At 40.4% G+C, this 26,267-nt stretch overlaps 1 protein-coding gene across 19 annotated transcripts in view; it reads left to right on the forward strand.

Annotated features, from left to right (window-relative positions):
* The first annotated feature begins 2,365 nt into the window (after positions 1–2,365).
* The window catches only part of CACNA1D (calcium voltage-gated channel subunit alpha1 D), a 172,101-nt gene continuing 148,199 nt past the window's right edge, over positions 2,366–26,267 (forward strand). For all 19 annotated transcript variants that reach the window (XM_039558772.1, XM_039558786.1, XM_039558789.1 and 16 more), the window contains exons 1-3: positions 2,366–2,759; positions 4,844–5,162; positions 7,643–7,748. In XM_039558772.1, the coding sequence (XP_039414706.1) occupies positions 2,723–2,759; positions 4,844–5,162; positions 7,643–7,748 (462 nt within the window). In that variant the 5' untranslated portion in view covers positions 2,366–2,722. The remainder of the gene's footprint in view (positions 2,760–4,843; positions 5,163–7,642; positions 7,749–26,267) is intronic.

A 26,267-nucleotide genomic window follows, 5' to 3' on the forward strand; every position in this document is an offset into this window, starting at 1 on the left:
GGAACATCTGTATTTCTTTCTTCTCTGAACAATGGTTGTTTCCATTCAAAATGTCATCACTTGTTACAGTAGCTGGGACATATTCTAAAACACCCACAGAATGCTGGTCATTTCATTCAGGAATGAGTAACCAATATGAAAAAAAGTGACAGAAAAGTGAAGCAATCTTAGGGAAACCACTGGACAGCAGTTTCTAGAAGAAGGGAAAACAGCTGTTCAGAGAGGAATTGATGGCTTCAATCATTAGCACTTTGGTAACTGAAGACTATCAGTGTTCCTTAAAACTTTCTCAAAGCTTTCTAAACGGACTTGCATTTCCTTTTAAACTCTAATTTTGATTTTGAAAATAAAGTAGGTAATTTGATCTAGCAATAAAGGAACAGTTAGCTTTTGAAATATGCACAACCGTATGCTTACAAGTTTGAACCAACTGTGAATTTTTTTCTCTCTGTTTCATGGTTTTATTGGTTTTGAGAAGTATTTGGTAGCTTCCAGTACATATTGCTGTGGTCATTATAAGGACTGGGGGTTAGAAAATAGACATTGCTGAAGCCAAAATCAGGAAATTTATGAAAACATTTGCAAGGGAAGCAGCTGCTTTTTGGGGGATGTTTTTGTTTGTGTTAGATCCAGGCCTTATTAGATATGAATTTCTCAGTAGTGCCTCAGTGCTTAAATTCATAAGTCTCATTTAAAAATAATTATTTGAATGCTGGAGTCCAGCTTTGCCAAGATACTTCTTAGGTTAGGCTTTAACTCCTGCTAAGCACATGAGGTGCCTTCTTCATTGCCTGCAATGGTTGTTAGGCAACTAATCTTGATTTAGATACTTTTGAAAATCTACCAAACATTTTTGACACCTAAATATCTGACTGTGGAGAGCAGAAGTCCTAGTTAATTTCTGGACATATAAGGCAAGTACTTAAGTACGCTAAGACTGTTTAAACTGGAAACACCTGTGCTGTAATGACACCTGTGAAGAGGGTGTGGTGCCTTCCCAAATCAACCAAACCTGCAACAGCTGAGCCACTCAGGTCAGAAAATCAGAATAGAGCATGGGCTGAACCTGAGGTCAAGAAGTATCCGTGGAAGGCTACTCTCTAAATCAGCCTTGCTGCTAGGTTGGTTTGTTTTTTTTTTTAATTAACAAAGGTAAAGCCAAAAAGGATAGGCTCTACCTAACAGTGAGCTTCTTACAAAGCTGGAGGCTGGGCATTCTTCACTGGATCCTTGGAGAATATCAGCAGTATTAAGGTTTTATTGCTCTTCTCCTAATTAATGTCTGTAGGTGTTATTTATTATTAATTAGATGGAGATAGTTGTGGATGAAGAATGGATGAAAGAGTGGATAGGGACATAAATGGGGAAGTGGCAGAGGAAAGGTGTAGTAGAAATAGTTTCATGGAAACGTTTTCTTGGCAAAATACCACTTTTGGTCAAAGATACGGGTTCAAACCCACTGGGTTTGACTGTGGCTTGTTCAAAGGAAATAATTAAATACTCCTTAAAAATGCGGGAAAATGTTAATTGCAGGGAAAACAAACTGTAATTTTGAAGAATCAGTTCTGTTTCGAATTAGAATTGATGCCTATAATTCTTATTGGACTTCATTAATCACTTTTTGTAGTGCTTGAAACACTGCCTTGCCGTAAGGAAAGGTGGCTGTCCCGAGTTTTCTCCTTTGTGGTAACAGCTCACGGTCCCTCCAGCCACGTGTATCAGTACACGATATTTCAGGGGTAGCTTCACCACCGGTGAGACAAAGGCTAAATGAATGTTTGAGGGTTCTGCAGTGGAAGGTAATGCCAAAGTGAATTTTTTTCAAAGTCAATTTATTTATTCGGATAAACTTTGAAGATCCCAGTGTTAGCTTGAAGTCAGAATGACAGCATTTCAATAGGCCAGCGGAGAGCTCGGGGTTGGGATAACTCGGGGGTTTTCCTGGCGGTGAGGGCAGAGGGTGCGGGCAGGGACGGAGTGACCGGAGAGCCTTGAGCTACCGGGAGCGGGGACACTGTGCCCGGCACGCGGGGAGAGGGAGATGCTAAAGCCGCTGCGGTCGGTGCCCCGGGCGTTGCCGCTGTCCCTGCCCTGGGCAGGGGGCTGGGGAAGGACGGGGGCTCGGGCGGGACCGGGTGAGGCGGGCGCGGGGCGGCGGTGACGGGGTTAAGGCGGCGGCGGGCGCGGGTCTATTTGCGGTGCCGGAGCTCCGGGCGATCGGAGCAGCCCCGCGCCCCCGCCCGGCCGCAGCAGCAGCAGGTGGCGGCGGTGGCAGCAGCGAGGGAGTTAAAGCCCGCGGCGGCGGGAGGAGGGGGACTGCGAGCGGGCGGCGGCGGGAGGAGGGGGACCGAGGCGGAGCAGGCGGCGGCAGGAGGAGGGGGGACCGGGGAGCAAGGCAGCAGCGGCAGGAGGGGGACCGAGGAGCCGGCGGCGGCGGCAGCAGCAGCAGCCGGGTTGCTAGGGATGGAGAGATCCCGTGTCACCCGGATGTGAGTGTCATGTTGGCCCAAACTCTGAGGGATTTGGCAGCGGCGAAGCAGCAGCGGCAGGAGGAGGAGGAGGAGCAGCAGCAGCCCCTCGCACGTCTCTAGTCACTACCATGGGGGTCGGGTAGCGGGTAGCGCAGGGGCAGCGCGCACCTGGCTCGGGGTGGGGTTGGGGGGCGTCTCTGCCCTTTTTTGTTTTTTCATTTTCCTCTCACACGCTGGAGAAAGTGAGAAAAATGCACCAGCAGCAGCAGCCCGAGCAGCACCCTGAAGGTAAGAGCCGGGGCGCCCACCAAGGGCAGCGGCATGCTTGGGGCTGAGAGGAGGGAGGGGGCGGGGGAGGATTTATGAGGGATTTGGGAGTCGGGGATTGGGGGGGATTAGGGAAGGGGTTGAGGATGGATGGGGTCGGTTTGGGATGGGGTCGGAACGAGCGGCTATGTTCGAGGAGGGACCGGGAAGGGCAGGGGATGAGACGAAGGCGGGACAAGGTGGTGCCCTCGGCGTGTGACCAACGTGCGAGTGGATTTATGCGCGTCTGTCTCTTGTCCTGGGGCCATTAATACCAGCTGCGGGAGGACACGGCTGGGGCTGCGTTTGCCTCATCCATGTGTAACTGGGGACGAACCTGCCCGGTGCTGCGGCTCCCGGGGGCTGCCCCGCGCCGGGCGGGAGGGCGGCGGGGGCCGAGGGCAGGGCGGCGGGTGCGATGCGCTCGGCCCCTGCCCGGCGGGGCGCACGGGGGCGAGACGCGGGGCTCCGCGGCGCTAATCCGCTCCGCCGACGGGCTCCGGCGCTGCCACAGCCCCCGCTGTTGTTTATAAATGATTCCTCCCTCCTCAATCAGCAGCAAGTTTGTGTTGCCCCCGAGGAACGCAGTCACCCGGGCTTTGTTTCTCTTTCAAGCATCCATTTAAAAGGACGATGGATATATAGATAGATGGGTAGGTGGGTGGTTTATTTGCGCCGAGCCACGTTTCATGGCATCCCGAAGGGCAGGCGGAAGGCGGGGGAGATGGCTGTGCCATTGCTTTTATATCGGGGGGGTGGGGGGGGGAATAGGGGGCGGGAGGGGAAGCAGGGATGCTTTGGGAGAATGTTGGAGGTAGATGTGCCACCTTTGCCCCCGCGGCGGCTCTGCCCCCCGTCTCACCCAGCTGTTGATGCGCCGCCGCTGGCCAGCGCTCGCCGCGCCGGTGCCGCTCCCCGCGGCAGCTCCGTGGGGGCCCCGCCGTGACCCCCCCACTCCCCGCCGCCATCCCGGGGAGCCATCTTAGGGCTCCCGCGCCCCCGGAGCGGGGGCCGGGCCGGCCTCGTCCGCGTCCACGCGCGTTCCCGGCGCTCCCGTGGTCTGTGCCCCCCGTCTGGAGCCTGCCACTCCGCTGCTTCACGGGGAGCGATTTTTCCTCCCCTGCCTGGGTAGATCCGTTTCACAGTCATCTCTCTTGCCAGCCCGAATTCCCAGCACGTATATTGTGCCGTTCCTCCATTTTTTTTCCCCACCCAGGCATCAAGTTTTGAATCGCACTCAGGAGCCTCTCCTTCCTACAGGTGCATGTAGGAGTAGACTGTTGCGCTAGTCAAAGAGCTCGCGAGGAAGGATCCTTGCGAGGAGGTGGTGTTTTGCCTCTTTGCTGTCATCTGCATAAAGAGGACTCGATTGTTATTTGGAAGGTGCAATTTATTTTTTAAATTCTCTTGAAGAAGCAAAACCGAACACCATCCTTTTACAGAACCAAAGCTTATCCTTTCACAATGGGTTCATGATTGTGATTCCTAGTGCGAAAGACAGCAGAGCTTCATGAAAGTGTTTATCACAGACAATATTGGATCTTTGCTTGTGGGAGGCATCCACGCATTTTTCTTTGAGAATGCAAAGCAGGGCAAGATTTAACTTGCTTACAGGACTTCCCCCTCTACCTTGCTGCTTATTCTTAATTGAACAATGCGTAAGAATTTTAAACAACTACTCTTTCGACAAAATCAATTGAGAGAGTAGTAAATGCTAAGGTGCTACAGCAAACTTGATCTTAAGGGGTAGGTATGTTTTACTGCGTAAACACAAGGACAGGAAGGCTTCCAACCAGTTGGGAAAAGACATTGCAAGTGGAAGAATCAAAATGAGAAGTATTTGTGTCTCAACACTTATATCAATCTTGAAGTTATAAAACTGATTCCTGAGCATTTTTTTGCTACTGTTCAATTGCATGTACCACAGCACAAGTGTATGCATATATATCTGGATATGTAATGGAAGCATCACATTGCCCTGAGGTCTTAAAACAATCATTTTGGATTAGGACCCATTTTAGCATAAAAATATTATAACCAAGTACTTTTTTTCTTTTGTCCCACAGAGGTGAACTATGCAAGTAGCACCAGGATTCCTCTCCCTGGTGACGGACCAGCTATTCAGTCAAACAGTTCAGCACCATCCAAGCAAACTGTTCTATCTTGGCAAGCTGCAATCGATGCTGCTAGACAAGCAAAGGCTGCCCAAAACATGAGTACCACCACAGCCCAGCCTGTAGGATCTCTGTCCCAAAGAAAACGCCAGCAATATGCCAAGAGCAAAAAACAGGGTAATACGTCCAATAGTCGGCCACCCCGTGCCCTTTTCTGTTTATCCCTCAACAATCCAATACGAAGAGCCTGCATTAGTCTAGTAGAATGGAAGTATCCTTTGTTGCAGTTTGCTTTTTAAATTATTTTCTTGCATTTTGTAATTGTATCAAGGGGACTGTTTTACAGGATCTCTTAGAGCGTCACAACTTAAGTGTTACTTCACTTGTACGTGTGGGTAACTGTCATTAATGTCAGTGCTAGTCAATTTGGGTTCAGTTGCTGTGAAAGGTGGTCTTTTGTGTCATATTGACACAGAATATCATTTACTGAAGTCAGCAGCTCAAAGTCAGAGAAGAGCTCATAGCTGTTCCTTTTTTCTGGGAGAAGTTGGGGGAACATTTTCAAGCTTGCATTATATTCCAGCAAATCTCTGCATTGCATTTTTTGCCTTTCCAAATAAGGAAGAATGGATAGGAATGCATTCAGCCATCCAGTGTTAGGGAGATGACCAAAGATGTCAAACCTGTATCTTCCACATTGCAATTTGGTGTATTGCCATTAGGGCAAATGAGTCAGATGTAGAAATCTTTTCAAAAAGATTGGTTTTTTCCTGGTACTAAAAGTGGGGAAGATTTTTACTTAAGCCAAGGAAATGTTCTAAGTACACGCAAGTGTCTGAAATATATTAATCTTCTAAGTTTGTGAACTTATGTCTACCACCAGATATATTTGGAAGCATGTACATCTAGATGGGAGATCAGAGATGCTGGCTTGTGTTCTTAATGACCTGTGTGATGGGAAGGATGGCTTTTTCTTTAGTTCACTGGTTGTGATGTGGAAATACCTGTATTTCTCTGGCAGAACTGATAGCATGTTGGTTTGGTATATTATTTAATTACCAAGAAAAGGTTTGAAACAGAAAATAGTTTTGCTGAGGTATAAGGAGAAAAATGTTAGCCTATTAGCCATGGCAACATCCCTGTAATGGGAAACAGCTGTTCAAGACAGTAGATTACTGAAGTAAAACTCAATTTGTTACTATAAACAGAACAGCCAACCTGGCAATAAGAGCTGTTACTCATTTATAGGGTTGGTTTTTCTCAGTTCTTTGTACAAAATTCAATTGCACATTAAAGATAGTGAAATGGCTTCTTCTTTCATTTAAACTGGTAGAAGTCCAACTAATTTCAGTAAATTGGCCTCTCCTTGGCTAAGGTCAGGTAAATGAAATTACTGTGGATCTAGAGTGGAATAACTCAGCGAGAATTTGTCCCAGTAGCACCACATCATAAAACAAGGTTGTCAGTCTTGTGATGATATCAATTGCTCACTCCAGCCTGGAAAATGCTGTTGTAACTTTATTTTGTACACAATATAACAGCTGTTGATGTTGATCTGCTTTGTAGCATAAAGGTGGCCCTCAAGGTGACAAACTTTTAATAGGCCAACAAACAAAATTTACGCATCTTATAGGACATCTGGGCTTTGCAGGATTTCTTTTTTTTTCTTTTTTTCTCCTCTTTTTTTTCCCCCTCTTCTTTTCCCCAAGGAACTTTTTAAGCTGGCAAAAAAATGCTTTTGAATATATTTAGTGCTCTTACCCCAGTCTTTTATGGGACTCTTATGGAAACATATCCAGACGTTGTGCATCAAATACAGGAAAGGATGCCAAAAATCATAGCTGAGGTCCAAAGTACTTATGTTCCAAATTTCCACAGATAGGTTGACCTCGGTACTTCCATGTTTCTAGTCATTAAGAATAGTAAAATACCTTGGGAGAAAGGAAAATCGATGATGAGCTGAAGGATGAGCTTCATATGCATGAATTTTAAGAGAAGTAAGAAATTTTTTTCTGGAAGACAGAAGGTATCTCCAGGTTTCCACTGCCATCATCCAGCTCTAGTATAGAAGGCAGAGCTGCAGTCCATGCTGTTGTCAGTGTGAAAGTCTGTAGCCTCTCTTTGTGTGGCTGCCAAGCCAGCCATGATAGTCTGTTTTCTACTCAACTCACCTGAACTTTCATGTGTCCTGGCCAAAGCCAGGATTCAGGAATGCAACTGTCAGAGACATGGAGGGGCTCACAATTTTCCTATGACAATTGTACAGCTTTCTAGCTCTCCTACAAGAGAATAGTTGTGGTATTCTGGGAATCTTTCTCATATCCTACTATGAACTATATTTCAGATGATTTTCCTCCTTTGGACAAATATATTTTAATGAGACCTACAGAAGTACATGAGGACGGAACAGCTCCATGATTATTCCTTGCCCATTATGATGACCCACATGTCGATTTTAGAGTGGATAATTATATTCATCTTTGGAATTTAATATAAAGTGCTCTGTGACAGCATGAGTAATAGTTTTCAGTCTTCTCAAAAGGAAGAGGACGTTGAAGGATCATTGTGATGGAAAATAATATGGTATATATAGTTCTATAACTAAAGGTGATGGAGTGTTTGTCAGAGTTATCAGTCAAAAGATTGTCTTAAAGTAAGACTTGTTTTACCATTGTTGATGCTGAAAGGAGAACTAGACTTAAAAGTTTGTAGATACTCATAAGACATGAGTTCCTTAACAAGATTTTCCAGACCATTTGACATATTTATACTACTGTCTATTTTTGCCAATTGTGTGGCCTTAGCTGTTTACATCCCATTCCCAGAAGATGATTCTAATTCAACTAATCATAATTTGGTAAGTACTCTGGAATTTTTATTTTATATTTGTTTGCTATGCTTTTAACATGATTAACTGCTAGTATATGAGCCTGCACTAAATACAGGTAATTTCAGAAAAAGAAATTGATATACAGTGATACTACAAAATGCATATGGAATTGCTTTGTGCATTTTTTTTTTTCCAGTAGTAAGTGTTACTTTGTCATGTGTTCAAGATGGTTTTTATCAGTAAAATTCTTTGGAGAGAAATGTGCATTAATATTATGCTGCGTGTGTCCATATATTCGTGTGGCAAAAAACTTTAATTTGTGTTTCTATTGCTTATATTGATTACACTTATTTACTAGCTGTTACTGTTTCTGACACTTGTTTCAGCCTTGAAGGTTTACTGCCTTTCCAAGTGTACTTGTCAACTCTGTTTGCAGTTTTTAATGGTGTTATTTGGCTATTTATTTTGCTGGATATTTTAATTTTTAATGAGAGGATGGTGGGAAATTTTGCATTAATACATTTTAAAGTGATAGGAACATCAATATGAATTTTCAAAGTGGTCACTACTGGTATAAATGGCCTTTCAAAAAAGGGATGGTACTGCAGTAAGTGGTGTGTAGAAATGTATTTCTTTGACTGAAAGTACTATTCTAGGGTTGTGCTTGAAAAGATAAAATGGAGCCTAACTTTTTTTTTCATTCTCTAAAACTTACAAAGGCTATCACTCAAGAGTAATAGTGAATTACATTGCAATGATTTTGTTGTTATTAAACTCCATCTTGAAATAGTGGAGTTGAGTGGCCTTGTGCACTCAAAATCTGCACGTGACTCTTGGGATGGGAGAGGAAGTTCATGAAATAAAGAATTGGATACCAATAAGTAGGTAATTTTGGATTCATTTACCTGGAAAATTAGGGTTGATATGAGGTCTTCTATTTTATGAACGTATTTGCATAATTTGTGATGTGTATATGCTCATTTTCCTAAAAGTAATTACTTTGTGCAGATGACCCAATTTTTTAATTTTTTTAAATTGAGATTAAGCAAATATGGACAATAAAAATTGCTGATGAAAGAGTAATTCACGTCAATGTAAAGAGCAAGTTATGCAGCTGTGTATCCAGCCAACCAACAGACTTCCTTTTTTTTTCCCCTGAGAAATTCAGGGCACAAATCTCCATAGCTGTCAATCCACCCTGAGATCTGCTAATAACTAATTTCAGAAAGCATTACATGAAAAGGGTGAAGTAGTTACTTGTGTCAGAGGCTAATCATTTTGAAAAATGTTTCTAGCATTAGCTTTGTTAGGTTATTGTCTGGTGTTTCTGACCCAGTTTCAATTCTACAGTGTGCTAGTATTTAGAAAGACAATGGTCATCTTCATCCCTGATGATTTTTCTGTTTTTTATCTAATGTGGCCAGGTTAGTCTAAGGAATAATAATTTATGTGGGTTTTTTTTCCTTTTAGTAAGAGATTATTAATCCTTACGCATTTCAAGTAGAAGGGTTCTTGAACCCCCCCAATTATATGTATATAAAGTTTACTTGACCATTTAAATAACCTCATATTCTCATTAAATTTTCATCCTGTTTATCCTGAAGTTGAGTCATTCCACTAAGTTTGCTCAAAGAACAGAATTTATACTGACAATGTACTTTCAGCTGCTGGGACAGATTTAAGTGCAGTGAGGGAGCAGACAGACACATCCTGTGTATTCAATCTAATAAAAGAAATAGTTCTGGAACGAGCAGCATTGGCTTTTCTCATGACTGAGGTTCTCCATCATGAAATACACCAACCAGTCGTCTGGGTTTGTGGCTCTCCTCTGGCATTTCAATGACTATTTTCCTCTGTTAGTGTGGATTCAAGTGTACTGTGAGGGAGTGCAGTAGAAGAGCTGAGTTAGAAATCTTCAGGCTTGCTGGGGAACCTGCTGGATCCTGTGTTTCCTGCTGCTTGAGGTGTATGTGTCAATAAGTGTTTGAGAAAGGGCTGTGTCTTACAGTGGGAGAGGGGATTATTCTCTTAATAAGGTTCAGATCTTTTGTCTGGTTTGTCAATAGACCAAATCTGAAGTCATCATTGAACCTTATAGGTTTGGCAGGATTTTAGCTCCCTGCATGTCGACATTGATGCCTGACCTGAGCCCTACACTCTGGTCTTGCTAGGAGACTATCCCACTCTGGCTTGAATTCAAGCTCAGCTTCATAAATTTTAGTTTGCATATGGATGTAATATCTGCCTTGGTTCTCTCAATATTGCTTCATTGAATTGAATAGAGGAATTGCTTTCCATCAGCTAGCTGAACTGGCTCTTTTTTTAAATTTTTTATTTGTAAACAGAAAAATGAAGTATTTATACATGTGGGGTTTTTCTGTGAATACAAAATAGACATAATTTGGAATCAGCCTCAGAATGAGGAAGTGATGATATGAGAGCAAAATCCAGTGGAACACTGGTACATGGGAACTAGAAATGTAAACTTTTCTATTTTGGTTGGGCTCATGAGGAGGTACATGTGAGAATTTGAGTAGTCTACCTGTTCATCCTTTATGACTTGGAAAGTTTGCAGTGGCAACCTCAATGCAAGGACGTGTGTGCAGAGCAGGTATTCGCTCCTCTCTGTGGTGGGATGTTAGAAGGCAGGATCTGTATGATGGAGTTTCCAAGACTTGTAAGAGAAACCTGAGAGAGTTTCTGAGTCTGTCTTGGTCCATGACTGAAGCAGTGAAACACTGACTGTGTGTCAACCACCCAGCCTCTGGTTGTGAGGGAGCCCTGTTCTTCCTTCCTCTTTAATGTTTCCACATGTGGTGCCTAGCCAATACAAAGTCAGTTATATGTTGCAGTAGTAATGGCAAAATAAATTTTATAACAAAATAACCAAAAATATAACAAACATTTTAAGAAACAGGCATACATGTCTTAAGAGAAATAGCAAACCAAATGCATGCATACTATTTATTTTTTAAAAATAGGCCGTATCTTGGGTATCATTATTCTTGGAAATGAGTCTATCTTTAATCCTAAATATCTTAAGAGAAAGGTCTGAGAGAGGGTTCCACAACCTTCTTTTTGGAATTGTAGACTATTTATACAAAACTGACAGTGCAAGTGGAGTGTAAGGATGGTTCAACTGTGTGTTTCTGCGTTGGTCACTTGTCTTTGATTTGCAAGTTGTGATTACTGATGTTTTTGTGATAGAGCCAGCAGCATGCTATGTGATATTTATGATACTTTAGGGGGAAGCAAGAAAATGTTTTTTCATTAGATTAGTGACTGAATTACGCAGATGGTAATAATAAGCAGTGATGTCATAGGATAGGAGCCCCTTTCATTCGTAGTTTTTTTTTTTTTTGTCTTCTGAATGCACAAGCTCTGGTTTGTGTTTTGGCTTTTTGCTGGTCTCTGGGATCAAGGGTGCTTTACAGTTACCTTCTTGCTCAGTGAATCCATGGTCATACTTATCCTCTGTCAGGAAAGAGGTGTTAGCAGTGAGTGATACAAAACAAAGCAGAAGTGCAGAATCAAATTCAGACTGGACCGTGCTTGACCACTTGCCAAGTGTTACAGTCCTGTGTTCAATGGGGAATTTTGTCTAATCCTTTGTCGAAAACACCTTGATGTGTCTTTGAGGTGTGCCAGGAGAGGCAGGAAAAAGGGATCTTCTTTTCTGTATTTTGACTGGAGTAGTTCTCTCATGGCTGTGTGTATTGCACAGACTGCAGTAGAGTGATGAACTTTAAAAACAGTTACTGAACTTAAACCTGAATTCTACTTCATTAATAATTAGTCCCTAATCATTGAATGTACTGATACAAGTGGGCCCTGTTCTTCTCCAAGTAGATGGGTGAAACTACTATTGAACTGAGAAGTTTTCTGTTAGAGGAGAGGCAAGGTACTTTGGGATGAAATCCTGATTAGCTCAGTGCTTAATATTTTAAGGTAGTTTCTTTCATCTGCCTTCAGAAGTTTCAGGTGATCTAAACTTTCCATGCTTGATTGGGCTCTCCTTTTTGGAAGTGTTTCTTGTCTGAGCTTGATAAGAAGCAGTTTCTAGCAGAAAGGGCTTCCTGTATATATCTATCTTCTGTTTCTGTCTTTTACTTTTTTTCCCTCATCTGTGGTATGTTATTTCCTTTCATGTCGTTTGTCTTTAACTTCCCACTCGTTTCTTTCTTGTTATCTTTTGCCTCTACCCTCTGGCTTCCCTCTGCGTTTTCTCTTCTGTCTGTCCTCTTGTGCAGCCTGCTTTTCTCTATCTCGTTCTCCCACCTCAATTTGTCTTCCTGGTGTCATCCTGCTGTCCCATGTTCTGTTCTGTGCTTTCCCTCCCGCTGCCTTTCCCATTGCCCTGAGTTGCACTGGGCTTCTTTCTTTATCATGTGCAGGCAGACCAGCACAATACAAGTCTGGATTTTGGCTGAGATTAAGACATTCTTGGTTATTCTTTTCCTTTCCTTCTTTTTAATAAATAAATATGAGCAATAAGAAGGCATCCATCCATCCAGAGTTGATGAAAACAACACCCCTGAAGTTTGAGTTGAGTCTTTGGTTGCAATGCATCTCTTGTGACTAGACCCCCACGGTTTGCAGCAGGTAACACTGTTCTACTTGAGACTGACAGCAGAGTCAGGGGGTGGGAGACACAGCTGTATAAATTACAGCAAATTGGCAAATTCCCATGAGTAAAGAGCTTGTGTCTAGTGCACAAAGGGCTCCTAATGTTAATTAACGTCTCTGTGCCCCTGGTAACAGGATTCTTCAGCCTTGAGTACCGCTGTCAGTGGGGAACCCTCTCAGAGGGAGGCTCTGTGCTAGAGATTCTCTCCAGCCTGTGCTTGCAGAGCAGGTCAGGTGCTGATGGTCCTGGATGCCTCCTCTTTATCCCAGGTGGTTGGGACTGGGAGAGCTGTAGTGGGGGACACTGCTACAGAAAGGTGATGTTTGTGTCCTACTTTCAGGCTAAGATTTCCTCTGTAAGTAGCTTTACGTGGCTCTTTGAGTGCCTTCAGCAGGAGGAAAGCCAATGTTGTGCCTTCAATCTAGGGCACAGCAGGAGAGTACTCTGAGGAGAACTGGTTGAACTCTTGACTTCGAGGTGTCAGGCTTCCTGCCCTTATCTCATTAGCAACTCGATGACTCATTCAGTTCTAAGGCCACATGACTAATTAATCCATCCATTGAAAAAAGGTTGTTGGTTTTTACCTTGCGCCCAGTTATCCTCTATATATAGATTATCTGAAAATACAGTTGCAGCATTCTATAAATTTTAACCACATTTAGTAAATAATTCTAAAGATTTTTGTTTAATTGCTAATTGTTCAATGTTGTATCTTAGAAGGATTTCTATGTTTATCTACTGTCTTTGCTTTGTTTACTTTTTCAGCTCAAGGGTCTTTAAAGCCTGGCTCTCTTTCCACTCACTTAGAAAGTCTTCCAATCTAAATAACTTTCTGATACTGTGTTTCTGATATTTTTCTATCTTTGGATTCTTAGCTAATGCTCTCTCTTAATGTCTCTGCTAGCTGGCATAAAAGTCACCCAAGTAAACTTTTCAGGAAAGATGCAAGATAATTTGGACTCTACTGAACATACTTCACTTTGCTTGGGAAAACATGGTGGAGACCTTATAATGACTTGTGTGTACTTAGCCAAGCTACCCATACTAAAGATACCAAACTCATTTGTTGTAAGAGAAAATATCATTAAGTTTAATCTGAAAAAGATTTAAAAATATAGGATCTAATTGTAACTGATATACCATAGGAGTTTTACATTGTGCATTGGCTCAAGTCAGTGATATGTATTTGCATGTGTGTGTATGAATAGTCAGGAGGGGCCTTGAGAAAGTCAGTAGTTCAACTTTGGAAAAAAAACCATCCCCACACAGGCCTAAAATGAGGAGACTTGACTCAGTTTTTTTGTGTATATGCAAATGGTCTGAGGGGTAGTTTTTGGTAATTTTTTTTTGCTATTTTTCATGTATGTTGATACCCTGACATGTATTTTCTCATTCAAAAACTTATGAAATAACTATTTAACTACAAGAACAACGTGCCTTATCTTTCTGAAAATTAATAATAAAGCTATTTGATGGTTATTAGGTGAGACAGAATGCATCAGTCCATAACCTTTGCACATTTGCAAGAATTTCTTGATAGATGACATTTCTGCAAGGGGATTATTAAGAAATATTGTAATGTAGTACTCAGCCTTATCTTCCTATTTCAGTTTCAATTTTTTGTTTAGTACTATTTTCAGCCCAAAACTTCAGTAACATGCATTAGCTAATTATTATGGATTTCTTTGATTTTTTTCAGTGCAGATTTTGAATTTAGAAATATTTTTTTCCCCTTTGTGTTGTAATGCACACCTCTGCAAAACAGATGAAAATTTGGAGGTGTTTGTGTTTTAGTCCCACTTTATCTGCAGTATCCTGGGCCTGTCTGTGCTGCACTACCCCAGTGATATGAAACAGCTCTTGAATTTTTCTGGTGAATGTGATTGCATGTGTCAAGTCCATCTCTAGCTGTGAATGAAACAGAAATTTTATTTCACACTCTGATTTAGGAAGAGGGTCATTCCCAAAGGAAAGATACGACCAGGATGACTGGCAATTTCCAACTGGTAGAAAGGTCATTTGGGTTTGTAGAAGTCAAGTCTTTGTTCCTCTTTAGTTTATTCTGTGTGTCCCAGTACAACTTAACCTGTGCTGAAGTATCTGGATCCTAAAATTTCTGTTTGGAGTACAAGGGTGTGTGAGGATCTGCAGTTTGGTGTTACAGATTTCAGTTAATGACACTACAGAACTTTTTTTTTTTTTAAATGCAAGAGAGCTTCTCTGTTGTCCAGACCAGAAGGCCTTACAAAAAGATGTACTTAATCATTCCCATTTGAAAGGAAATGCTTTTTCCATGTTCAAAGTTGCAAGCTTGTTCCTGTGGGGAATTCCTACTAAGGGCTTGTCTCTCCTTAAAGAGATTTGCTGGTAGTGCACTACTGGCAAACTGCCTGGGGAGAGAGAGCATACACCAGAAAGAGTTCTTTTTCTATTATAGCCTAAAGTCAGTCTCCAAACAGAATAGTGCTGCACTGGTAGAGAAGGCCTTTCTTTTTTTGGGTTTCTTTATGCTGTGAAGAGCAGTGATTTCCCACTTTTCCCTTATTCCCTCCCTGATGAAGAGATGCCTGTGAAATGTTTAAGTATAGGCTGGTTGTAATAAAAGTAAATCTGTTCATTTAAAAACACAGAAAAATCATATTAGTTACTGTATCAGTTGAGTGGTCAGTGGGGAAAATATTTAGATTTGGTATTCAAGTAGCTGTAATTGAAATACAAATTGAGCATTTAAGATGAATGGGAGAAGTTTTTACTTTTTATGCAAACTCTTGGAACAGAGTAAAAGTTGACTTTGAAATACTCTGAAAAAAACCATGAAAAATCCTGATGATAAAACTAGTTTACTGACTTTATGTAAAGCATGTGAATTACTTGTTTACTCCAATACTGAGTATGGAAATCTAACAAAATACTAGTTATGGTTTTATTCCTTGACAATAGCTGCCATGCTACAGAAAACCCTGAAAATAATTTCTGAAAGTTTTACTCAAAAAATGAACACATAGAATTGAGAAGCTTTATGTTGCCATGTATCAATGTCACACCAAACACAGATTGCCATAAGTATTACTTGGATTTTCTCTATAAAACCTGTTTGAAAACTCTAGGTTATGCAGGGTATGGGTGTTTCTTTTAAAACGATGTTCACATCAGATGTATGTTAGGCTTTGAGAACTGTATTTGTTTTTAACATGGTTTGTGTGTGAGTGCTGTGTGTTGAAATACCACAGAGTTGGGATTCATGGCTTTTGAAAGTGCTGGCCAAGGCTGGCTTGCTTAATTTGAGCAGAACTGGAGTAGTTCTGTGTGCTTTTAGAAAGCTGGTCCCTGAGTACTTCAAAAGATGCATGTAGCTGTTAAATCAACTGAAATACAGTTTCTAATCTGGTGAGCTTTAATGACAAATTGTTTTCAGTCATGGTTAATTGAATGTGTGATTTGGTTTACCATTCATTTTGCAAGAACTCAGATTTATTTACCCTTCTGTCATGCACCAAAACCTTTCTTTTGCAGGGCCATCTGGAAGAATAGGGCCATGAAGAAAGGTTAAATGAATACATAGAGATAGTGGAGGAATATTAATTAGGATGGAAGTGATTAGCTTTTTTTGGTCATTGTGCAATCATTTGTGATAACATTTTCATTTAATGAATTTCAAATTGAATATCATTTTATTTTTCCCCCCACTGCCTGCCTCAGAAGAGATTGAGACCATGAGTGTCGTATCTGCGTGTATAAAATTCACTTGGTAAAACCAAGTAGCTGCTTATAATTGTTTGTGATTTTTTTCATGGTTATTTTTATGAAGAAAAGGGGTTTTAGAGTTCCATTTTTTTTTTTTTGAAGAATGCCTTGATTAAACAGCGTTGGTATTTCTCAGAAATGTAGGTGCTTGACTTCAGCATTTGAAACAAACTTTATATAAATATTTGAGATGTATGCTCATAATTCAATGATTTTCAGTGAAGTCAGCACAGCTGACCATGATAAATAATTTGACTTTTCAATGTTTGTAGGGATTGATTAAACTTTGAAATGATTGGCAGATTGATTTTCATGGATTTATTTAGTTATGAATCAAGATTTCCCCCCACCCCCCCTCTTTAATATTAAAAGGTATTATTCCAGTACATTTTTGGTTTAGACCAGTACATTTTTGGTTTAGATACATGGCTAGAAGTTTGGGCAGTGTCTAACTCTGTTGCTGATTTTTTTTCACAGCGATCATTATTCAAGGGGGTAGAGAGCTGTGACCAGTTTGCAATCTTGTAGAATTCTATCTTTGGGTGATGCTGTTATTAAGGATCTGAATCTTGTTATTTGTTAGTGTGGTAAATCATGTAATCATGGTCTGTGTTGGGTGGTAAAGGTGAAGGGATCACAGTAGACGGAGAACCTGCAGAAGCTCAGAATTTAGTCTTCAGATTTATTTTTGTTGCAAATTTTCTAATAATACATCAAATATTGGTTGAAGGGAAATAGCTCAGCCCAAAGATTCATTTGCCCAGTTTTTTTTAGTTGTCCTCTTCTCATGTGATACAAACCAGGTGATATGTTGAATTTAATCCCACCTGACAGCTTATGTATATCGTGCTGAACTACCAGGCAGCCTTTCAGTAAAATGTTGTGGGAGATCCAGTGGCACAAAGGAGCCTACAGAGCTGCTTACATTTGTTCAGCACAAAGGAAATCTCTTTACAATGTAAGAATATGAGCCTGAGAAGTGTTTGTTAACGAGGTTCAGTAGTTTGATAATTATACTTTTCTGGGTTGCTGACGGTGGCTGCAGAGTGCAGCAGCCTCCAGCAAGACGGCATCTTCTGCGACTCAGCTAATCAGACAAATGCAGTCCTTCCAAGGAACTGAGTAGCAAATACCCCAAAGCTGTATTATGTTTATCAGACATTTTGTTAGTGCAGTTTTCACTCTGTTGGATTTATTATGATGCCATTACTTATTTTTTTCATGTATTCATCCAGAATCCTTTAAAACACATACCAATGATGTGTGGCACAAACCAGTTATTCATCATGACATGATATCCTCATCACAAGAAGATTTAGTAGTTCTGAGTTCAAGTAACTTGTTATTCCATAATTTATTTCTTCCTATAGCAAAGGAAAAATCTGAAAGAAAGCAACCTACCAAATTATGTACCTCTTGTATGTTTATTAAAATAAGGTCTCAGGATCTCTTAAGATGACTGACTTCAGAAAAACTAAATTAAAAATCCAGTGATAAAAAGGAACAATGTTCAACTGAACTGTACCTCCAAGTCTCATGGTATTAAATGATGCTTTCTAGTTTGTGCTTTGAAAGTTAGAGATTAATAGTTCCAGGTACAAAGTCTGGGACTGGCTCTGCCTCCTGTTGAGGTGCCTCAGCTGCTCTAATTCTTGAGGCGTGGTGTAGACCCAAAAGCTTTTCTCCATTCTGGTACCAAATTGAATGGTACTTAAAATGTTTTACACTTTTTCTTAAATATAATGAAACCATCTCATTTAAGTGAAAGTCACTAAAACGTATTTTTGGCCAAGGCCATGTCATTTTGCTGGCCAGTGCTACAGTTCTGTGTTTGTGTGGTCACGGGGTTGTTGGTGCAAGCCCACCTTAAGCCAGGCATGTGTGCCATCTGCATTCCTAATGCCATAAGAAGACCTTATCCTGAACTTGGAAACTTGCTGGAGGCTTTGCAATCTCGACACCCAGAGTTAATGCAGATTGAGCCCAGGTAGACTGAGCATGCACAGACCTGGCCTGTCAGCGTGGGTTAGACTTGTGACTTTTGTAAAGGACTTTGTCTCCTGTAGTAAAAGTCTATTGACTGCTTCCCACGTCTCTGTTTTCCCTAAGCACTGCATGGCTGAGAGCGCGTACCAGTGTGGATGAAAAATGCATGGGCTGCTGATTTAGCTTCAGCTTCTGAGAGCATCTGATTTCAGCCAAATAAAGCAGAAACAAACATTTCCAAGTTATTTTTACATGATTTTTTGAGAACAGGAGGAGAGGAGCTTTGTGTTCCCTCTTTCCCCCACATACAGGCCACTTGTCATCCCAAAACTCAAGCAATGGCAGGCTGAAGGGATGAGGCTTTATTAATTTTTATGCTTACAGAACTGGATGTTTTCTTTAAAAGGAGCGCTGAACTATGTGGGCTAACAAAGTCAAATAGTTTGGTGCCATAGGGGAAAAGGTAAGAGAGCATAGGTAACATTTTAGCCAAGGACTTCAGGGATGAACATTGAATATTTTAGTTTACCCCAAACTTCTTGGTATTCTTGGACAGGATATTTATCTTTTTAGAATTTTAGTTTCCTGCCTATAAAATAACTTTCTGCTTTAAAAGGCTGTAGAAAGGAAAACTAAGTTTGAGGCTGTGAAGCATCCAGATATGGTGACTAGGATTTGTATAGACAGTGGAATGATATCTAGGGAGTTCTCTTAAAACAGTTACTTTGTCTTTATCTGGAAATGGTTTGGCTGACGTTCTGGTGAATGCTTTCTGGTGCATTTTGTTGTTAGAGGCTATATTTTAAATTGGAGTACGTAGAGTGTTTTGGCAGCAAATTTTGGCGAAGAAAAAGTGATTGGTAGTGGTAATATAGGAACAGAAGGAACAGCCACTGTTCCCATAGTGATACAGCAAAAGCAGTGACATTTAGGTAAACAGCAGTAGGACAGGAAATTTGGGGGAGTTAATGTTAGATGTCTCAGAAGATACAGTAAGCATCCATACAGTGTTTCATGTGTATCTGGAAATGCTAATGTTAAGCTTCTATTTGTTATATTAGTGGCAAAAGCACCCCTCAATATTTGCTTGGGAAGTTCAGGGATTCCTTGAAACGGTGATCTGTGAATGAAACCAAGGCAGGCAACATCCCATTCAGCAGGAATTGCACATGGCAAAAGAAAGGGTGGTATTTTGCGTGTTCACAAATAAGGGGAGCTGTCCAACTGGTGGGAATGGTACCGTTGAAGGTGTTTTTGATTTCCAATATTCTGTCTTCAGAAATGTTAGTTTAAATTCCACATTCCATTACTTAGCAATAAAAAGATAGAATCACAGTCTTGGCTTAGGTTGGAAGGGACCTTCAAGATGGTCTAGTCCCAATGCCCCTTGCAGTAGATGGGGTTGCTTAAAGCCCCATCCAACCTGTTCTTGAACACCTCCATGGATGGAGAAAAAATAATAATGCTATATTCTTCGGCATATGACTTTGTAAGATACTACTAAAACCACGAAATACTTCACTGTTGTATTTCACAATCATGAATTACTGAAATGGCTCTGAATTTGCTTTTATGGAAGTACAAAACTTCCAATGTTCTCAGTCAAAAATTCCACCTCTAATAGAGGCCAAAGTTTACACGTTGGTAATTCTGTCTTTGGATATGGGATCTTTGGAGTTCAGAATTCTTTTTGTGAGATGGATATTTGTCACGTGAAGAGGATTTAGTCTCTAGAAGAGATGATGAAATTTTTCAACCAGCTGTGTAAACCACATTTTTGCAGAATGTGGAAGAAAAAATGTAAACCCACAGAAATCTTACTTAAATCTTCAAACTATTAAAATGCAAGTGAGTGTGTTCTTTTTATCCCACAAAACACAAAAGTATTTTGTATCAGACTCTTGTTTCCATATGGAATTTTGAAGAGTTTGTGTTTGAGATATATGGCCTGTCCTATTATTAGCCAGTAATCTCAGAGTAAGTTCCTGGCAAGTGTGAAGGACAAATTAAGGTGCCAGAGGCCCAGGTACTCAGGCTGTTCTCCACTTAGTTGTTTATTCATTTCCTTCTTCCATATTTTCTCATTTTTCACAGGAAGAAAGCTGGTAGTGGAAGCTGTTAGTTGATGTTTTCACATAATAATGTCCTTTTTAACCTTGATAAATAGTGGGAAGCTTATCTGTTCTTGATAACAGATATAGATCTTGAGTGATGTGAACTGAAAGGTAACCTCATCAGCTATCAATGAACTTAAAGGATTTGTGTGTCTCGCCACAGTCATTGTGTGCACACTTAGTGCCTGTGTAATTACAGAGTAGAATGCTGACGCCTGCTCCTTGCTAAACTATTAGAGGTCACTAATAATAGAGATACTTTGGTTTCTTGGGCAAGGGCAGATATGTGGGCTCACATTTGTCTGAAGGAGGTATTTCCTCAGCTGACAGGCAGCGTTCAGAGTGCCAGACACTCCAGCACAGGGTCAGCTCTGGGCAGGCTGAGCAGGGGGACCCTGGAACATTGGCTGTTCCTGCACTGCACAATTTGGAACTCCCTTGCAGAGTGTGAAGAGAAGAGAGGGAAATCTTAGGGTATAAGAGCACAAGGTTTCCTATCTTTTATTCTCTAAAACTTTGGAGGAATAACCATGAGTACAAAGGTCTGTGAGTTACATGGGTTTACTGTTTGCAGAGACAGTTCAAGATGTTCCCTACCAAGCTCTGACCACGTATTTTAGAAAAGAATTGCAAAACTGCAAATGCTGTCTCACTTTTACTTGCTGTGACTCCAGTAATGAGTAGTGCATATTAAAGTCCTACTGGAATGAAAGCAAATCCTTGAAAGTTGAATCCTTGGATTTGAATGTTATTATAAAAATTTAAGTTTGTGGTGGAATACTTATTTCTCTAAAAATTAAAAAGGGGTAACTGTAGGCCTTCGTCTTGACTTAGAAAGGGAAGGTAAAAGGGCTTATGGTTATCATTCTCTCTAGAAGACAAAACAAATTTTTTATCTTAAAATTGTGTGTCCTTACACAAAGACTGACTTATATTTATTTCTCTTCATGTATTGACTTGATTAGAAATGACTAGGTGGTGCTCTGAGACAACCCCAATTGCAGGGTGAATCATCTTAATGCCACTTTTTCATGGCTGCTCATATTTTAAATGAATGCATTTTACTTGCAGATAAGAGGTGTTAACCACGAAAACTAAAAATATAATGACTTAGTTAATGAGTGATAAATGGCTGTGGTCTTATGATCACATGAAAATACTTGACTCCTGTGGAGCAGAGAAGTTTTCAGCTTTCAGATTGCAATTAATTAAATGTTAGAATTGTTATAACTCTGAGTAGGATGTAGAGTCTCAAGGGATTGTAGATTTTTTTAAAGCCAAACGTAGAGTGTGGATATAACATATAGGACCTGCCTTCCTGAGTACCTAGTTTAGTAATTCAACTACTGCCCCTCTTTTCAAATCAGAAGCAGCTTATCTAAGTTAATATGTTGCCATATGTAGTATTAACCCTATTATGGATACTTTTTCTTGTATCTAGTTAACTCTTTTCTAAGGCTAAAGGCTGAATACAAAGGGCTGTGGTTCCCAGAAAGTGATTGATTGAAGGATTCACTCATCTTTAAAGCCTATAAATAAGTACATGTTACTGCAAATTTGTCAAAAAAAATCAGAGGCAAAAATCAGAGCAGATTAATTTTTTTTATAAGTGTCGTGGCTTCATCGTGGAATTTACTCTGTCAGTAGCTGTTAGGTTGATAAACACTCATGAGAATCGATTCCCTCATTTGTAAGTTAGCCATGTGTTGAGTGTATCTTCACTCTACGAAAATAGTTGGATTCTGGCACATTTTATTCTAAAGCTTTTCCCAATACAGTTTTTCTTCCTGTGCTGAAAGATTTTTATAAGCAGTGATATTTCAATGACGAAAATAATAACACTTTGAAAGATGTTAAAATTGGTGAATGATTTCCCACAACTTCAGTAACAGTTGGATGCTGCTCTATTTTCCACTAACACAGGCGATGATTACTTGATAATTTGGTGCTATATCTATAAAAGCATGCTCTGTGTGAGTTAAGAAAAATAGCACTTTTTAGCCTAGAGTTTCTAGCTATGGTTTTGTATAAGCTGTAACAAGCAGTAAAATGTGTGCTCTGTGGTTTGCAGTGACCTTCGTTGTTGGATAAATTGCAAGAAAAAGATAAAAATCAAAGACATGCTTAGAAATTCTTTGTTTGGAGGGCTAAATCTGGCCTGTATTCTGCTGTCCTAATTGTGCATAGTGGTTGGAGACCTTTTCAGCTTGGGCAGACACAGATCTTCCAAAGGGGACAAGCAAAGCTTTCAGGTTTTTTTTCTTTTTTACAATACTCGGTGTGTGTGTATATATACCTAAAATAGAGCAATGTGTTCGTTCTGAGCTGTAGATTTCTAGTTGGCATATATGGTTTTATGTAAATTTGAAAAGCATTCACACCTCTGAAAAGATCCAGAAGGTATTTTTATCAATAACTTAAGCACTGTAATTATTTGGAAGCTAAATGTCAAGAATTATCTGTGCCCCAAAATTAACTTGGGCATGCCAGAAGCAACTCTTGTTTTATCAAGATTTTCTTTAGTGTAGGAGCAGCAAATTATGGCAGCTGTACTGATCCTGTAGGATCAACCCCTCAATCCTGGCTCTAACACTAGCCAGTAGAAGGTGTCTAGGGAACAAAATAAAGGCCCAGTACTGGATCCAGTAATCCTCAGCTCAAGAAGTTTGAGCCAGAGAGAGACCTTGGTGTTCAGTGGTTCTAGATGAGACAGTTCACATCACACTTAATAATTCACACCATACTTTGTTTAATGTTTTGAGAGAACATAATCTGGTCATTGTACTTAATTGTTATCATTTTAATTCTAAAGCTGCTTCAGCAGAGACAAATATTCTAACATCTTGCCCATAAAGAAACCTTCCTGTGTGGAGCAGTCTCCAACTCGCCAGCCATTTTTTTGCTACTCTTTCCGTTTCTCCTTTAACAAGCTATTTTATTCTTTTGTGTCACTGTAGTAGATATTTTTTCTTTTCTGTCAGGAAGTAAAACTTAAGAATGCAGTGATTGCTATGAAGGTATTGTTCAGAAATAATGTTTTGAATCAGAATGCATCATGACACGATGACATTTTGCCTCCTTGTAAAGAGGATCTGAGGTGCTGTGTCACTCTGGAGTATGATGTCAGACTGAGTCTGACCCAGTATTTACCAAGTAGTGATCTGGGTTACCAGAATGTTGTTGGGCTTTTTTCCTGCCTGTGAAGAATTTCTTGTCTCATTTAGTGTGTGCTGGATAGATACTATTTATTCAGTAACAGGTACTATTTTTGATGGAATACTATTTTTGATTTCTGTCAGCAGATGCCTTTTAAAAACTGTACTCAATAGTGTTTTTTGTGTTTATTTTAATGCTTATTTTAGCAAATAAAACTTTGAAACTCAAAATCATCAAAGTTTTCTTTGTTAGATGTTAAACAGAATCTGACAATAAAGTTGATCCCTATATGAATCTCATTTCCCCCCCCTCAGCTACCCCTCTAATATAAGAGTTACTTTTTGGCTACTAAAACTACTCCCCAACATTTCACGTTCTGTGTTGCTGAGATTCTGAATTGTAGTGGTATTTCTTGTGTAATGGAAGGGTTGGTAAGAAAGATGCATTTTGAGAAAGCGTAGCAGCTGTGATAATAATATTGCTGCTTTTGTACCACAAGTAAACAGAACATGCAGGTGGAACTTAAAACATCATTTAAGGCTGTGTCAGCTGTGCCTTTCAGATGTCACACTGCCACAAGTTTCTCATTTTAATTGAAATGTTTCACTGTAGCATTTCTGAGTCATGTCTTTGGTAGAAGTTAAAGCCAGTAGGGCTTGGACAGATTCTAGTAATGATTTTAGGTAAATCGGCTTATCTCCAGATATTTAAATATACTTTCTGTACATTCTTGGTAATAACCAATTACATATTGCCTACATATAATGCTGGCTCAGAACACTGTTCCTAAGAATACTCTTGCATGCAGTATTTCTCATTAAAGTGTATCACAGTTTTATAAATATCTTTCTAGTTTATGTGTTAGTAAATAGAAACATATTCTGGATCACCATAAACTTATTCGCATTCTCTGGTATTTTTTGTGAAGAAGGCAGCCAGTAATACTGAATTAAGCTACAGAATATCCAAACAATTTTCTGAAATCAAAATGTGTGGTGGACACAGCAAGTACCTCTTGCTTTATTTTCTTGTCCCAATATTTTAATCTAATTTTGTATCTTAATTTGCTGATTCATAGTTTTCTTGAAAACAATTTTCTATTACCAGATTACTAAGTTAACATGTGTATACAAAAAATCAATAACATATTCTAAGTGTTGAAAGAAGCTGCTGATTCCAGCTGAAGTAGGAGGAAAACACAGTTGGCCTGAAATTGGTCAACAATAGGCAGCAGCAACAAAATCAACTGTCACAGTCTTCATTACCTGGTGAATGGTGAATTAGTCAATCAAATAAGCATGGAAGTATCTAGGAGAAAATAAGACATTGTACTTAAACAGCAGAAAACAATTTCAGTTGGGATTACATAGTGCCAAAACGTGTTTGCTTGTTTTGTTTGGAAATCTATGCTTGCTCTTCATTTCCTAAAAATAAAAATCTTTGTAGAAGTCTTGAAGGCAGGAAAGAGACAGTACCTCAACCCTGATTCATGAAGCTGTTTTTCCCCCAGTCCTGTAGGAGATGATGATAACAATAACACCACTTTTCTGTTTTCCAGTGGGCTTGAGTAAAGCCTCTTTATGAGGTGTGCATTGATGGAATCTTTATAATTATTCATCAGAAGGGGTTTGGGATCATGTACAGACATATTTTTATTATTATGATGCTATATTTGCTACTAGAGGCACTTTGGTAAGGAGGAATGGAAATTCTTCTCAGGAGCAACCTTATTTACCAGGGCCTTCTTTTGGCCTTTGGGCCGAATGTTGTCTGTCTTCAGTGATGCACTGGTTTTAATAAATGAACATCCAGCCAAGATATGAAAAGAGGCATTGGCCTCTTAGTGAATACAGATGATTCCACTCAAACTCTTCTTCTCCTGGCTTGTCCAGCAGTTATGTTAGCCTTCAGCTCTGCTAGATGCTAAGAAGGGGTGGACTGCATTTATTTCTTCTGTGATTTCTCTGTTATGCAGAGCCTTTCAGTTAACTGATTGAGAAAGGCAGCCACAATAAAGCAGGGAAGCTGGATAACAAGCAAGAGATACAGTCATCTGAGAGCATGCCTCTGTAAAATTGTTAAATTCAAAGTCTTTCAAACTCTAGGAGCTAAAACTGTGGGATTTTTTTTGGCAGCTGGTGCACACCTCCATGCTTTCTTTCCCTTGCCTTAATTGTTTAATGTAACTCAAATTTTAAGTGGGAGATTATTCTACTTCCTTGAGAAGAGCTCTCTTTAGCTGCTGCTGCTGAACTGAAGCATGTAGCAATCAGTACAGTAAAGATGAAACTATGTTACAGGAATTTCTTTTTCCATTAGATGCTTTTGGATCACTGATAAGAGCTTCTACGAGTTCCCAAAGGAGACTCTGTCTCCAAGTGATGCAGATTCCTAAGTAAGGAGCCATCTCATGAGCAGCTACATTGCTTGCCTAAGGTCAGCAGGCTCAGTGAGGAGTATCTGTCACAGATTGTCTCAGCTGAGCTTTGTGGCTTTGTCTATAATTTACTTGTTTCTAAATGGCCATCTCTTAGGAGACCACATAGGACTCAGCAAGCTCACTGGGTCTGTTTGCTGTGCCCACATTGTGACGGTGCAGGACTTTGGTAAAATAACATTGGCATGACACAGTTTAAAAGAAATCTTTCATGCAGGATGCCTACACGTCTCAGTTGCTTTGTTGGGGGTCTCTCTAGGAAAGCCCCCATGATAACCTCCCCATGGGGCAGGTTAGGAGCAGCTGGTCATGGTTTTCCTGTCCTGCACGAGTCACAGGCTTCCACCTGGACATGGGTGAGGAAGCTGGGAGCCTGACAATGGGGGGTTCTCCTTCAGCACCATCTCATGTCCTCCTGTTGTGGGGATAAGATTGGGCTCAGCTGTTAAATGGGGCCTAAGGGAACTCTGGACACTTGCATT

This window comes from Corvus cornix, chromosome 12, assembly GCF_000738735.6.
Source record: "Corvus cornix cornix isolate S_Up_H32 chromosome 12, ASM73873v5, whole genome shotgun sequence".
NCBI classification, from domain to species: Eukaryota; Metazoa; Chordata; class Aves; order Passeriformes; family Corvidae; genus Corvus; species Corvus cornix.